The sequence below is a fragment of the Ixodes scapularis genome, unplaced genomic scaffold (genome assembly GCF_016920785.2).
Source record: "Ixodes scapularis isolate PalLabHiFi unplaced genomic scaffold, ASM1692078v2 ptg001131l_1___fragment_3__unscaffolded, whole genome shotgun sequence".
NCBI classification, from domain to species: domain Eukaryota; kingdom Metazoa; phylum Arthropoda; class Arachnida; order Ixodida; family Ixodidae; genus Ixodes; species Ixodes scapularis.
The window spans coordinates 385,211-401,635 of NW_024610104.1; the positions used below are offsets into that span (position 1 = coordinate 385,211).

Genomic DNA, 16,425 nt, shown 5'->3' on the forward strand with positions numbered 1-16,425 from the left:
TTCAAATATGACTTTGCTTGAGTCTCGGGCAACGTCTCCATGTTTAGCCTTCCCGGACGCTGAGTGAATCCGTCGCAGGTTTTTGCTGTGGGAGCTTTGTCGAAAAATGTTGCACTTTTCACCCATACACAAATGATGCTAGATCTCGCGGCCCCTGTGGTTGTCCTGGGCCTTTCATTACACACTGGTAGGTTTCAGCGTCTGTACGGCTACAAAACGACTCAAATTTCGCAAATAAAAGACGGGCCGTCGATTCCTTTCTTCGTGAAATATCAGACGCTTACAATTCAAGCTCGCGTTTGAGTTTGTGGCCCGCGGGACGCGATTTCGAGCAGAAAACGAACTTTTTCTTTCAGTTCCGCTGTGCGAATGCCTCATCGTAGCAGACGAACTCTCGTCGTCTGCTCTCGCTCCTCGCCTGGGCGAGGCATGACGGGATTGTCGGCGCTAGAGAGCCCAAAGACGACGTACAGCGAGCGGCGTGAACGCCCGCCTCCCCGCGCTGTCTCGTGCTCTCGTTCACCGCCTAGGGATCGCGGGGGATTTTTCGTCAAAAGTTGCGAAGTTGAGCGCGCGCAGGAAGGAGGAAACTTTGCGGCGTTCTTTTGGTCACTCCCCCCGCTACGTCAAAAAGCGAAGAATGTTTTGCTCCACGAGTTTAGCTACCCAGGATGATAAGAAAAATAAAACAAGGTCACGTAACATTGAAGTAGCAGAAGAACAAAATTAGTCATGAATAGTTGAAACAGTAGGTACGTAAGTCTTCTTTATCCGATGCGGTGTCTTCCCGAGTTCAAACTATCCAACTTTTCCTCTTATAGAAATGTATGGGCGCTCGCCGGGACTTTTGAGCACGATCGAATTAAACGAAAAGTCGAATCAACTGAGGTCGAACTAAAAAAAAGTTTGCTGTAATGTGAAAAAATAGGGGATGGGCCCTTGTCCGGTCATATACTTTACATATCAGTGTACTGCGCGTATTTCCTCAGATCTTGTAAATTTGGGTGGGGGCGCTAAACGTGGAATGGATGGATGCACGGTATTCTACGGGAGGACCCATTGTTCCCATCGAAATTTTTTGAAAAACACAAGTTTTGAATAAGATACGTGTTCTTGCCGAAACTTGGGCGGAAAATGAGGGTTCGGCGATGCGTGGTTTACTTTGGCAGTTTTAAAAAAAAAGACATCTGAAATGTACAGGGGAGAACACCCTGTACATTTCGAATAGTTGCCCTCTATTGTTCAAAAACGGTGTCTTTTTTTAAAGCGATTTATTCGAACACCGAATGCCAAAGCAACATGCGCGCATTTCGGCTCCTCTAATGATGCGCAGCCACTCTGGTAAATGTGCCCAGTTTCAGCTTAGGATAAATGTTGCTACCAGCAATCATTGGAGCTCTGGAAACGCCTAACCATGCACTTTCCCAAATGTGACGCTCGCCCTGCATTGGCTCTGATGGCTCGTAGCATTATCTGCGGTGGGAGGGGAGTATGGCATCACCCCTGCACAAAGTAGGCTTTTGGAGCGTGAATGTTCCACAGTTACTTTATGCAATGTTGGCTCTGTTGCCGTTTCCTCAACTCCCTAGATTTGTCTGGTTTGGCCCGAAAAAGGCTCTAGCGTTCTGCAGCCAATAAGATACGATAGGAATTGTTGCTACTACAGTTGAACCCCGCAATAACAAAACAACCGGGAAAGTAAATTTTTTTTGTTCTCGCTAGAATTTTGCTGTTGCGAAAATGGACGAGAAAGCGCACCTATTACGTTCCATGATGCTGTCCTCTGATTTCAGAATCGTAGAAAATGAGCTGCACTGGGTGCTGAAGTCCTCCGCAATATCGGACTTTTTTCCGCCTTTCGCAACTTCGGCTATGATTGCAGACTTCTCCTGAAGCGTCAAAACTCGCGCTTTTTAACGGGAGGCGGCATCTTTCCGACAGGCCACATAAAAGGTAGTAAACAAGGAGTGAGCGATCTCTGAGTGCACGCGGCAGACGGCTAAATGGCAGCGGGCGGCCGGCGGTGTCGTTGTGTGAAACGTCGGATACCTACGTAGTTGCCAGCAGATGGGCTGGCAAAACAGTTTTCAACAACCAAAAAAAAAATCTCGTCGCCTTTGTTATAATTGTTCGACTGAATGCAAACAGCAATGGCCGCGCCGATGCTTGTTGAAAATGTATGTGCCTGACTTGTCGGATGAGTGTGCTGCTCCCTTCTTATACTTCTGGGTTTCCAACTGGCTCATGTCCCGAAAAACTGTTGCAGATCACTACCTGAAACTTTTGTTGATGTGGGACTGCTTTTTTAAAAGCTCTTCGCTGTTGATAGGGTGCAAATGTATTGAACTCTATGGACGTTTGCCGAGAATTTCGTTCTTGAGGAGTTCAGCTGTAGTAACTACATTGACAACCCGCGAGAAAACTAGCTCCATTTGTGTAGTTGGGACGCAGCTCTACGGCTCGGAGAGACCCGGTTAAACGTTGATTGAGGAAGACCCTGTGAAGCTTTTTGCCCCTAGTGTGGCCATTGGGTTGGCCCACGAGCACGTTTTGGGTATTCCTGCCACTTGGCACGTGCACGACTGCAAACAAGTTGGGCATTTCAGCTGGATCTGGGGAACGTCATCTCCGCACTGGGCGACGCCTCCGGCAAGATCTCCCACGTCCCGTACCGGGACTCGAAGCTGACCAGGCTACTCCAAGACTCGCTGGGCGGGAACAGGTCAGCTCTCTCGCAAATATTTGACATTGCATCAAATACAGAATTCAATACTTTTGTATTTCGATACTCGCATGTAATGTCGATTAAATGTCAGTAAGTTAATAAATCGCAGCTGGAATTTGTTTCCCCAGAAATGTACATCTTGTCACCGTGGAAGCACAAAGACAACGTCTGCTTCAAAAAGACCTGCATCAAAGTTTTTCCTTGTTAGGTCAATGGCCGAGGTGACCATCTTTGACTATGTGGATCGTTTTCACGACAGCCCTTCATTGCAAAGGGGAAAAGGCAGCACTGCCTCGTTCACGCTAGCAGTGTTGCACGCTAAACACGAAAGCTGTTTTATTGCATGGAAAACAACTACAAATGAAACAATGCCCACCTTGTTCATTTCGATATATGTTGGCAGACTTTTAGGCAAACTGCTGTTTAGAAACGGAGATGCCCTGCCACTTCAGCCTTTCTCCGAGCACGCCAGTGCAAAGCTGCCTGCTTAAGGGGACATGCACCGGGGGAAAGCAGGGATTTTATTAGTTACGGTAACGGAATGAAATGTTCAGTTTATATTTCTTTTTCTTTTACAAACTGTTTTGATATACCTTACTTTTTATGTTCTGGAAGGAATGCACATTATGATATTAGGTTCTCGAGTTTTGTGGTTTCATAAACATTGGATATACTAGCCTTTCTAGAATTTTACATAAATGATATTGATGTAGCCGGTCAATATTGTACATTTACGTTTATTTATATTTACTCTAATTACAAAATGTAATCAGTATCGGACATGAACCCTTAATTATTATCGAAGATTGCAGTCGTCATTTAATTTTTGAGCGGTGTGCCGATACACGTTGGCTCAAGAAAAGTCGATGGCTGCCTCAACATTTTGCCTTGTACAACGTCTGCTACAAAAAGTGGGATGCCGCTTCCATCACCTTTTCAGTTAAAACTCGGCCTAATAAACCAGAGAGGGGGGGGCGGGCCGCAAATTCCTCGGTAAAATGGGGATCTCTTTGGAATCAGAAATGCGGCATGCAGAGAGCTTCGCTGACACCTGAATCCCGAAGGGCTCACGTAGGAGTTCAGTTGGTGAAGGAGCTCCAGGGAAAACGAAGGTTTTTTTCTGACATGGCAATGTCATGGGCAAAGCATGAGACCTAGCAGAGAGGCAAAAAAAGACCTGAAAGGGTATTTCCCAAGAGGGTAGGGACAAGTGTCTCTTTCCGATGCCGAGCATGCATGCTCCACAAGAGCTGGACCGTCGATGTTGCCTAGGCCCCACAGAAGGGTGAACAAATGAAGTGCCTCGAAGTGCCATCTGGTAGAATGGACTAGGAAAAGCTAGTTTGTTTTTTCCTCCTGCAGTCTTATTGCTCACATGCCAGCAACAAAGACGCAGTTTAAACAAACACATTTTTTTTTCGGGATTGCTTAATTAAATCGGGCCGGCGGTCACATTTATGCGGGTATTTTGAGTTCATAAAAGCGTCGAGCCCCAATGGGAATCTGTGGGGGAATTAGAATATGTTAGTTAAATCAGAAATTTTGTAAATTAGTTTTTTTTTAATAGTTGAAAAAGAGATACTCCGAACAGCAAAGAAGGGCTCTGAATTGATTTCAATGGCAAAGACCATTTGTGTGTTTGATAGTGTACCTTGGAACGCTTGTGTGGAAGCCATTTGTAAACCCTGCAGCCGCACCCTGATGATAGCGTGCGTGTCGCCGTGTGACCGGGACTTCATGGAGACCCTGAACACGCTGCGGTACGCCAACCGTGCGAAGGACATCAAGAACAAGATCACGGTGAACCAGGACAAGTCGAGCCAGACTATTTCCCTGCTCAGGCGGGAAGTGCAAGACCTGCAGCTGGAGCTCATGGAGTACAAGCAGGTAACTTCAAAGATCAACCTAGATTCTCTCTATCGAAGAATGGTTAAATATTTGATTGGTATGCCATTTTTTCGTGGGTACCGTATTCACTCGCATAGTGAATACACTTTTTTTTCCCGAACAATTGACACATATCTGGGAGGGGGGGGGGGGGGCGTTCATTGCACGGGGTAAAATATTTGCATTTACACACTTTGTGCAAATGTCATATCAGGTGCCCATATGACACGGCAATGTACTGTGGCACGTCTCCAGTGATGGTGGCGCACCCACGGCTGGTCGTGGGCGCACCACAGTAACCATGATTTATAAATTGCAAACCCTTTTAGGGCGTTTTCGGGGTTCCTTTTGCCAAAGGAAAAGCGCCCTACGAAGCTCACTCAGCACGAAAAGCAAGGCGACCGTTCTTAGGCGATATATATTGCTAGTATCCGGCGGGCACACTAAGGTGTAATCCGCGATTACGCATATAAGAACTTGTACGAAGTCCGCCCGCCAAAGCCCGCCCGCACGGATCAAGTTTCATTCATGGACTGGCTACCAGACACTCTCAGCCTACAGCGCAGCGTGTACCTTACTGTGCCATTTTGTTACGGATTAAATAAATGCATTTAAATCAACAACTAAATACTATCAGTTTACTATCAGTTTGTGGTTGGAAGGTGGAAAGGAAAAAAAAAAGCTGCCACATGGCTTGACTAGTCCCGAGCCACCTGAATAGCAGTTGACACGCAGGCACCAAAGTATTTACGCATGATTAGGAAAAAAGTGAAAACATGAGAGAACACGAGAGAAAAATTGATTAATGTCATTATAGAATGCAAATTCAGTTTGAACAGACTTGCATTAGGAGACAGAGCAACTTTAACCCCCAAAAAGTAACACTTTTCTTCTATTCATTTTGGTTTGAGATGAGTACCTCCACACTTGGCTTCTATTAGGTTTGGTTTGTAAATGAGAATGATTGATTCCCTTAAGCTGCTCACTGACAGCTTGTTAAGTTCTCTATTTTTCCTACTGAACTGATTCAGTGTAGTCGGAAGGGTGTATGATGTAGTGTATTGTCCGTAAGTAGTCCTAAACAATGGTACTTCCCATGGTTTACAGTTCGCGTTGGATATGCATATACCTTTTTTGTTGGGTTTGCTAAGTCTTAGAGATAATCCTGAGATTGATTTTTTTCTACCATATATTTCTAACATAATCAACATTCGTACAAATCAAAAATTTTCATTACTCCAAGTGGATTGAAAACAATGTTCACTGGATAATCCAGCGTAACATGAGAAATGCTTCTTAATATGTTGTCTTTTTGTAATATAAATACCCAGAGTATCTGATATTAGGCCTAACCACTTTCACGATTTCACTGTCTGAAAGCGGACCACACACGACTGCTTATTTGTTGACATGAATGCATCCGATAGGTGAAGAATTACCGGGGTTCGGCAATTCCTCGACCCAAGCTTCGTCGAGTGTGCGCCACACTCGTAAGGACCGCAACTACGCACTCGCGGCCTTTACGAGAGCGGCTTGGCTTGGCTTGACTCAGCCTGACCGCTTGACGGCAAAAAAAAAACTGGCTTGGTGGCTCGCTAAATTAAACGCAATTCGAGACTCGCGGATCCCAAAGTTGGGGGTGCATTGATTACGGGAGGGGAAAAGAAAAGTTAAAATATTGATGACTTTTGTGGGGGGTTCATTATACGAGTAAATACGGTACATATTGTAATGATAATTCTCCTCAGTTACTTAGTCAATCCATCCTGTTCTCACTTCCGGTCGTCTTCCTCCTCCTTTCTTTATCCTCATAGCACCCTTAAAGGGGCACTCAAGTGGTTTTTGGGGAAGCTACTTTTTGATGCGATGGCGTTAAGGAAGTGTCGGTGAATGAGTATTTTCAGTTTTACAAGGCAGAACCGCTTAATAATCACGCGGGAATAAAATACGTTCCTGCGCCGAGCAAAGAAATTATCGTATGTTTGAAAATTTTGGTGGTCTTTGTAAAGTTTCGCTAAAGAAACAATTTTCAGTTCATTTAGATATGTTGCGCATGATAATTTCACAAGACGTAAAATATTTCTAGCTTAGAATATGTGATACTGCAATTATCGTTTCACAAACAAGCGTCTACGTTTTCTCCTTGCCTTCTTCCGTGGGGGGTGAATTTCCCGTTTCTTCAAGATGCGCGGAAGCGAACGTGTCGTGAACTCTTTCCCTCCGGGTTTTCGGGAAGTGCCTTTGTGTCTCCAGGCCCGTTCACACACGTGCGTCCGTAGCGACCGCAACGACTGGAACAACCGAAACGACCGTTGCAAAGGTCTGCAAACGTCAGTTGTCATAGCGACGGAGGGACGCACGTATGTGTCGTTCACGACGCAAGGAGTTGGAGCGAGCCCACTTTCCCCGCTGCGTTGAAAACAACCGCAACGACAGACCGATCACAGGTCGAGGAGAACTGGTTGCGCGCGTTGTATGCCGGTCGTGCCGGTCGCGGGCCGGCTCCTTCTATCTGCAAACATGGCGCCGGTGGTGATCGTCGACGTGGACGGCGTGGTGAAAGTTTATCGTTCCGCGTAAAAGCGCTATCCTTGACTGTGATTTTTTGTCGTGTGTTGCTATGCTAACCCAGCACGTACTAGAAGGGAAGATCCACCTACTCGTGCGCCTATGTCGTGGCGGCAATCTCAAGTTGGCAGAAACGCCCGTGTCGTCGTGTTTGTTTACTTCGACTACAGTGATGATTTCTAAGCATTTGTGTCCTCGAACATCGTTTGGATTTCTTATTTGGAGAATTTCATGCATGTGCTAAATTTGAAGGTATTACTGGTGCGTACCGCACAAAGGATGAGAATTTTCACACGTTTTAATCACCGGAGAAAAGTGATTAGTGTTAGCAATCCTGAACGCTCGCGACGTCTATCTGATCACGAAATCGTATTTCTGCGTTGCTATATCGCTGCAAAGATTACATCATCTTTTATAATCGTAGGAAAGGCGTGTGGCGATATTTGTACTATTGTCAAAGTCGTGTATTAGAGTCGTGATCGTCCAAGACGACGTACTGCATCTTTTTCTTTTCTTTTTTTCATCCACTGTACCCTGCAAGTCTATCATGAAAAAAATAATAATAATAAAGCTTTAGGCTATCGAACACTGTGTCTATATTCTGCTACGGCATTGAGTGGCAGTGCGTCCCCTTTTTAGAGGCGCCGCTGACACAGCTGACGGCGGCGTAGAAGCGGTCGCCGTGCTGACGACCTGTTGCGCCTGTTACAGTGGTTGCAGGTGTGTGTGCATGCGGCACAGAGCCGTCGTTCCGGTCGCTGCGGTTGCAACGGACGCAGTCGTAGTTGACGCGCTCGTTGCACATGTCCGAACCAGCCTTCCCCTGTCCTTCCGAGGCGAAAGTCAGCGTGGCGACATCGTTTGACATCATGTACCAGAGGTTACGCTGCAATGCCAAACGTTGGTTTGGTTACGACTTGCCCCAACCGCAAATCGAAGAACGCCCGAAAAGGTCTGCGTTTCGTCGTCCTCGGAACCCGAACACAACTCCGAAGCGCTGCTATCGTCCACATCGCTCGTTGGAGTGGCGTCATAGGAAATCATCCCCAGGTCGGCTGTCCGCCGAAGAATTTCAACCTCTAACGGCGTCAGGTCCTCGAGCGTAGAGAACTCCGCCATGATCGAAGCTCGAATGTCAAAGAGGTTCGGCCGGTGCGGCTACCTCGGAATCACTGCGCGACGGAACGTCGTTCAACGCCATTAGCCCGAGATCGTTTTGATATGCGAGCAGTGACCAATGAAAGTGGTTTCGCTTTCGGATGGATCCGAAGTTTGGCGGCCATCAATTACATTTTTATTAAAGAAATAATCACCGTATGACTATATTTTCTGGTTATTAGAGATACTTAGGGCGTCTAGATTCAGTTGCCATCATCAAAAACACAAACTTAAAAACCACTTGAGTGCCCCTTTATAAGGAAGAAACAAAGTTTCTCTTTCAATAAAAAAGTTAATGTGATCGTAGTTCCGTCCGCAAAAGTTGTCCACATTCTTTACGGAACTCTTGGCGCGCTCGTGCGAGTTTTAGATGCGTTACGTGCTCAAGAAAGCAGCGAGTGTGCCAGGTCTTTTGTCAGTAATGTCCTCGAGGTAGCAGGCGACAGGCCCCCTCCGTTTCTAGATTCGATAAGGCAATCGGGGAAGGAGCAGCTCTCCTGACAGACTGCCAGGTCCGTCTTGCCAGAACTCCAATTTGAAACTCGGGCATATTAGGGTCACCAGCTTCTGACATATTGCCAGTTTCTTCCCGACTTGGCCGAATGGCATCCCGTCCCTGTCTACGAATTTCCTGGAGTGAAGCGCGCCGAGTGTCCGTGCAACTTTGTGTCCCGTTTAGCTCAAGGCTTGTCTCAAAGGCAGCGTTGCGTCACGACCGTGTAAGACTCTGAACGGTACTTCTTTTATAGTTTCTTGCTGCGATGTGTTCAGTGCAAACATTGCCTGCTGGATAAACTTGCCGCCCAATTAGTATGCATGGAGTTTACATAGGCGGCCAAGATATCGGTAAGTGTACGGTTGTATTTCTCAACTCAACCGTTCGTTTGAGGATGATACAGATGTCTGAGAATGTCGTATGCCGTGCCTCGCCGGACAGTTTCTGAAAAGGTGAGACATGGACGGTGCACCACGGTCTGGGATCATTGAGCGTGGTGTCTTGGAACAATGTTGACCTCAATAAACTCCTCTGGGGAATCTGCGGTAGCAATATTCTATACACTGTATTCAAATATCGCTGGAATATTAGATAATCTTATGCCCAGGCATGCTCAAATAGTGGACTTTAAGTTTCTGGCATATAGTGGTTTTGACCGAATATTTTCTAAATGATTATGGAATAGTTGCTCCAAGCTGGGCAGCGCCGATAGTCGGGCGAGTTGGTGCTGAACCTGAGAATACACGGTAGTCCTCCGAGAGAAGGACAAAAGGAGAAGCATGCTTAAAGGAAATCCCAGTTGAACACGGGAAGGTCGTTCTCAAGCTTGGTCCACTTGCAAGTCCGTTTTCATCCAACTCTGTTTATGAACTTTGGCCTCAGTCCGATGCCTTCGTTGGGATGACAAACCTATACGCCTCGCAAGTGGGCTCATTTTCGTCTTCTGCGCATGAGAAAGGAAGTAGCGGTAACGTCAGAACGCCGAGCCCTGATTGGCTGGTCGCGACCCCCTATCTGAGCGTCGTCTGCTCCTTTGCAACGTCGTCTGCTCGCAACATCGTCTGCGTCTGTCTTACCTTTCCTGCGACTTTCGGAAGTCGAGCGAGCTCGACTTCGCCTTTCAGAGCGGGCAGACGAAATAACTCGAGCGGTACGTTGTTTTTGTCTAACAATTAGCAGACACGCATCAAGGGGGGGAGTCAAAGGACTCACTGGCGAGGTGTTTCGAGGCGCCGAGGTTTGTTTTCTAAGAACCGAGAGGTGAAGGTGGTTCGTGTCCGCAAGTTCCCTCCCAAATACTTTTTCCCTCCTTTCGTGTGCGGCGAGACTCCTCACTCTTTAACGGTTTCGGCAGGATGGCGCAGTTAACGTCGTCTGCTTTACGTCTGCTAGTCAAAGCGATGGCTGCTTTACCTTTCCTGCGTCTGTCAGAGATTCACCGCTTTTTCGCCGGCGAGATTCACCGTTGCCTCGGGAAACAAGGCGATAACAAGAGGAAGAAAGTGACCTCTTAATCTAAGATTGAGGTCAGCAATCAAAGTATAATACGGGAAGGGTTCACAAGGGTCGCGCGGGCATATTCCATTCAGCACGCCAGCCGGTCGTGGCAGACGGTCGCCGAGTCGCGGAGTGCTTGCTAGGCCTAACTGCCGAAGCTCGCTTGGTCGCGTTCGGTGGAATCGTGGCCGTTGGGGCTTTTCTTGGGTGTTTGTGGATCCAGCGTTCTTGTTCATTGTGGTCTGTTTCAAGTACTTTTTACTTTTTTCTTGCTGCTTGAAGTCGGGACGCGTGAGAAGCGCACATAGAAAAATAAACGTCCGTGGGTCGTCGCTACCGCGACGCTGTCGGCCATGCTGATTTGGTCGTAAGAAGTGTGTAAGACAGCTTCGGAGCTGCCGTAGGATTTCGTCGTAACCTGCGCAGAACTTACGAAAATTTCGTTTCGTGAATACGAATTTGCTCTTAAGTTTTGTCTTGCGCACATTTTGGCGTAAGCTCGTTTCGTGAATCTGGCATCTGCACTTCCGAAAGCCGCAGGAAAGATAAGACAGACGCAGACGACGTTGCAAAGGAGGAGACGACGCTCGGATAGGGGGTCACGATCAGCCAATCAGGGCTCGGCGTTTTGACGTCACCGCTACCCCCTGGCAAGAAGCAGACGAACTTGCCCTCCGCATAGAGAAGCCCGGCTATGCATAATTATCCTTTCTTCAATCTGAAAAGATGAATTCAGGACATCTCTGCCTAGCATATACTTTTGCGTAATAGCCACAGTTAATTTTATCCCTTTACTGTTCCTACTGTTAAATTCGCATGGTTCGTTCATCGACCAGGCAGACACCGACTTTGGTTCCTTCGAGGTAGTAAACTTCTGCTCCATCGAAGGAACACACACTCAATGCGACACAATACGCTAGCAAACACATGCACTACGGTACTAAACATACACTACAGAACGCAACTGATGCAACACTAGGCCTACGCTGACGTGGCTAGGCTGAGCGGCTTCAAAAACGCAGCCCTGAATTCCTTGCCTTCGTTGTTTATGACCCGGGTAGGAGAGGACTTCGTCCAGTGCAGTTAGCTTTTTTGGAGCGATGTTGCCAGGATACAGCCTATAAGTCCCCAGTTTTAGCGAGAGGTCGCCGAGTGATGACTTCTTTTGGTATTTTTATTTTTTTGTGTTCAACTGAATAAGACGCGTGAATTTTTTTTCCTTTTTTTATTTGTAACAATATTTTATGTAACGGCAGCCCTCCCATTCCCAAAGCACTCGCCAACATCTTGAGTGGCTCAAGGCGAGAGGGCGTGAACATAATAGGCAAGAAGATCCTGGTCAAGAAACAAAACATTGCAAGACAGCATTGGCATCATACCCCTGTTTTATGGGTGAGGAGATTGAACTAGAGGGGGCGCTCTGACCCATTTGTTGTCCCCCCACCTTGGTGTTTACCGAACCGAAGGTCTGTTCACATGCCCACACGCCTTGTGGGCATGTGCATGTCATCCTCAACTAACAATAACTGATCTATCCCGAAAGCAGTCGTCGGAGAATGCGGGCTTGACCCACTTGGGCTTTTGTGCTAAGCTCGGCACCGTGCATGCTGCATTGTTCATGCAGGGCAGCGGGGTAACAAGGGGTCCCCCTCACTGGAGAACACCAACTCCAGCCGAACACCGAGTCATTTTATTTTTTGTCCCTAGCCGTGTAGTTCTAAAGTTTGGGGGACCATGGTCTGATCTCCTCCCCAATGCACTTTCATCCTCAGGGGGGTTATCGGACAAAGCTGCTAACTTTAAAACGCTGAGTTCCTTCTTTCTTTTTTTTTGCGACATGCACGAAGGATTTTTTAAACACCAGCTAGATAAACCGTGACAAAGGGCGTGGTTCTAAAGTGGTTTGAGGTTTGAGAATGGCTCTGCATCAACCAATGCAACCTTTCATTACCAATAGGATGAATAAAAATGAGTGACAGCCAGAGCTATCCAACTGACCTATTTTATCTTTCTTTTTACTTTTTGAATACAAGGTTTATGTTTATGAGCCTTCTTAGCGACTACTTGTCAACGTAGCTTTAGTAATAACAATTTACCTAACTCCAAAAAAAAAAAAGTTGCCATGACTCTAAAGAGATAGAATTGTTGTTAGAACTACCGAAAACGCGCTAAATTTAGCGACTTCTCTAAATCGGAAGCTTGTGGTTGTCCGCCCTTCTCGTTTTCTTTCTGAAGTTTAGTTATGCTTCCTGGCTAAGTTAACTGGTTTCCTCCCCATTTGCCCCCTTTTATTACATAGGGGAATCCCTCTCAGCTTGTTGGGAGGCGCCCAAGTTTCATCTCTGGGCTGGGAGGCGAAACAAATAAATGCAAGAATGCAGAATTACACCAAGTAGAACTACAACTGAGGGCTCTCACTCAAGATGGATATGAAGAGCATTTAGGAATGCTGTCGAATCGTTGATGGTCACTACAGATGATGGAAGCTCGTTCCTTTTGGAAAGGGCAAGGGGAAGGAGTGGTTGATTGAGAGCATTGGTCTTAGCAAAAATTGTTTTGGTAGCGCTGGAGTTATTTAGGCGGTCCGTTCCCCCAATTGGCCCCGATGGAACGTGACCATCAATCGCATCTGGGGAGGCTAATTAACCGCCCAGGAGTTAGGGGGTCTCGTATCGCAAATTTTATGCTTCTTCTGAAATGCACTACACCCTCCCGTTCGGAAAGGTTGCTTCTCTTCTAAGCATGCAACTGCAATATTAATTCTTTAGGAAGCGTTGACTGCAGAGCCCCGTTGAGTGCGCTTCTTACCGGGCCTCAGTGTACTGCGGAAAAGCAGCACCCGCAGAAGCGATCTTTCTATACTCAGTTTCACCCTATGTTGCACCGAAGTGGACGCTACAAGCCATCTAAGCCAATCCAGCGATGCGAAGATATCACGTGACTTGGTAGGGGCGCGGTGCGGCGCCGTATGATCTCTATGGCGCGCCGTTTTGCCGCCGCGCAACTTCCTAAAATCACGTGACTCTCACACCGGCATCGGATTGGCTTCGTTGGCACGTCGCGTTCTCTGCGGTCCACAATAAAGTCAAACGGAGTATAGGTGTTGCTTTTTCGGGGTAGACCAGTGCTTGGATAGAAGCACACTCTATGCGACTAACCTTCTGCGATTGGCACTTAAAAAAAAAAAAAAAAAAAGAAAACGATTGTCGCAGTTTACCATGAAGCGAATATTTAATAGCGTACTATTTGAAGCGACTATTACAAAAGTTCAATATTTGCACAACCCTATACGTCGGTTCTATCGCAAAATGTGTTTTATGCGACATTTTCTATGAGAAAATTGTCACGAATGAGCATTGTAGCTAGCGTCATGAACGAGTGACACTCTGGGGTGTTACAGGCGATTACCGTGATCCCCCTGCCGCATTAAATTCATAAAAAAACTTTCAGCCTGTCCACTCTGGTGAAGAAGGAAAACCAGTGAAGCTGTACTATGCTGGGAATGAAGTAATGGCCGGCCGCAAGTCGGCAAGCCGGAGCGGAAAGGCTTGAAAGGTTGCTGCCATCTATGAGCGCCGGCGGCAACCAGAGTGTTGTGTTGACATTTGTTTGGTACCGGACACAATCCTGGGGAAAGTAGCCCTTAACGGCTCCGCTGTGAAAAGGGGGGGGGGGGGGGGGGGGCTTTGTCTCGGTGTGGAAGCACAAAAAGTTTTTTTTGTACGTACGTTGTGCAACTGTACAAGCGATATATTAAACTTGAAACTCGAATTAGTTTCATAATTTTATGCAAACAAATGCTCATAAAAGAATGTTTTATACTACCACAAAGTCTGTTGCTTGCATTCGCGCGATACCAACGTTTGTTCCGTGAAAGCATGCTTCTAACACTGCAATGTTCCCTTCATTAGTAAAAAAAGAATTGAACAAAGGAAAGCCTACCAGGCTTAACGATAGAGCGAGCCAGCGGGCGAAAGAAGTGACTAAGAGTGGCGCTGGGGTTGCGGGATAGCCTGAAATTACGTTATCAATTACATGGCGTCGTGCCGAGTCGGGTGCCTTGTCAATCGCAAGGAGCAGGCTCTTGTGCAACTTCATTGTTAGGTGCGCACATGCGTGCATCCGTGCACGGCGTGCCGTCGACGCGGGTTGAGGCAGCGTTGCTTCGTGACGTGGGCGGCACCACGAACACTGAGCTCGGGATGCTTTACAAATGTCTGTGTACCTTCCAAGAAATCTTTACGTGCCCGTTGGCTTTTTTTCAAAGATTGCTGAGGCTTTTTTTCGAAAGATTGCTCACTCTTGCCAACTGCAGCCACGGCGTTCCAGGAGAAGAAGCGGGTTTGGGGTGACACTATTTCAGCGGAGACGAACCTTACAGTCCTCGGTGACAATCCAGGATATGGAGCGTTTGCTGACATCTCGGTCCCCGAATGGGTTACTGCTTGCGTTATCTTTCCGACTCCCTTTTTTGTCCCAACTCCTTCGTTTAAGTTTGTCACGTGCGTCCTTGAACTGTCGGGCCTTAGGCTGCATCGCTCGAGTGGTACGAATGATCGCGGAGTTTGCGTTGGGTTATTTGTAGGGGCGGGGAATCCGTGGGTGTTTTTTTGTTTTATTTGAAAATCAGTAAGTGGGGTGAGACGTGTTGGCGGATGGGCGATGACTCAAGATATTACGGTATGTATAAAGTGGGAGCCCCTGGGCCGGTTTTCTCGAAGCGAATGTAAACCCATTTTGGTAAACCACGGTGCCTAGGAACGGAAAAGTACCTAGGTACTGTAATAAACGGCTGGATATAGAACAACAATAATTGCTTTTGATTGGGCAATAAGATGCGCCATCTATCGGTGGAACAAGTCAGCCATTTTGTTTATCCTCTTTTTCCACTGGTTGTCATCGATCTAGTATGGTATTTTAAGTCAAAATATAAGAACAAAGTTCCGCCGAAATGTTTACATTTAGGTCAAAATATAGTAATGTTGTACTTGACCAATTTATTTGCTTCCGATGGTACGAAGAAATTTTAGCTACTATGCTAGAGTTTGTCGACGAATATTCGAAAATGTAAGAAACATTTCCTTCAATATGTTTAGCCATAAACAACGCATAAGTTTCCCGTGTTTCTTCCAGTCTGGCAGGCGCCGGTGCTGTAGTCTCGTTTTCGTTCCTTGCGACGCACGTTTCTGCGATTCCTGTTGATCTCAACTGTTTGCCCTCTCTTCCGTTTGCCCAACCGATTCACCGGTGACGAGAAGCTAAACTTCTCGTCACCGTTGAATTGCTGGCCACCGGGGATATGTAGAAACCTCAATGCTGTCGGCATACTGTCGGCGCCCTGTGAACAAAAAAAAAACAGTACCTGTTTTTTGTCTCAGCTGTTCACCCGGAACGAAGACTTTATTGAGGATAACCCCCTTTCTCCGCAAAGTAATCGCTGCTCACGAGTTGGCGTGCATAGTGTAACAAATTAAACGTCTTAGTATAAATATGTACCAACACTCGTTCGCAAAACATTTTTTTTACTCACCATAAAAACACTTTCGAGGCTTATGTACCGTCATAGGTCTTGGGTCCCGGGCTGCTGAAGAGTGATGCGTTCGCGGAATGCTGAAGTGGGTTAGTTTAGTAGTCCCTCTGAACTATCGCTTTTCTTGACGTGCTAATAGGTTGATGGCGACTCATTAATATAACAGCCAGATCGAAACGAATGTTCAGCAGAACCAAGCAGAACTATTAGCCCTCATTAAGCGACGCCGCGGCCATTTTGCTTCTAGGTACTGCTCCTCTCTCGGCGCCCCTGCTCTCCCAGTAACGTGATCTGGAATTCCCCCTTCTAGGGACAATAGTTAACTTTAAACCACGGTTCGCGTTCGAGAAAACGGGCCCTGGTGGGGCTGAAACCTGTATCTGCAGTGGCAGTCGGACACTATAGCCACTCAGCTAGGGGCACAGCTGATCTTCAGGGGTCACTGGTTTTATTTTGGCTCAGAGGTGCTGGCAAAGGCTTAGGATGCTTTGTTTTTAGAGCGCAGCTCTTAGGGGCCCGTTCCCGGCTTGAGCGGCGTCGGCCTAACCAAGGTCACCTCAAGGA

General features: G+C 46.9%; 1 protein-coding gene across 2 annotated transcripts in view; it reads left to right on the forward strand.

Annotated features, from left to right (window-relative positions):
* The window catches only part of LOC115321957 (kinesin-like protein KIF21A), a 163,079-nt gene that overhangs the window by 75,734 nt on the left and 70,920 nt on the right, over positions 1-16,425 (forward strand). For both annotated transcript variants that reach the window (XM_040217434.2, XM_040217435.2), the window contains exons 9-10: positions 2,607-2,722; positions 4,417-4,612. In XM_040217434.2, coding sequence (XP_040073368.2) covers positions 2,607-2,722; positions 4,417-4,612 — 312 coding nt within the window. The remainder of the gene's footprint in view (positions 1-2,606; positions 2,723-4,416; positions 4,613-16,425) is intronic.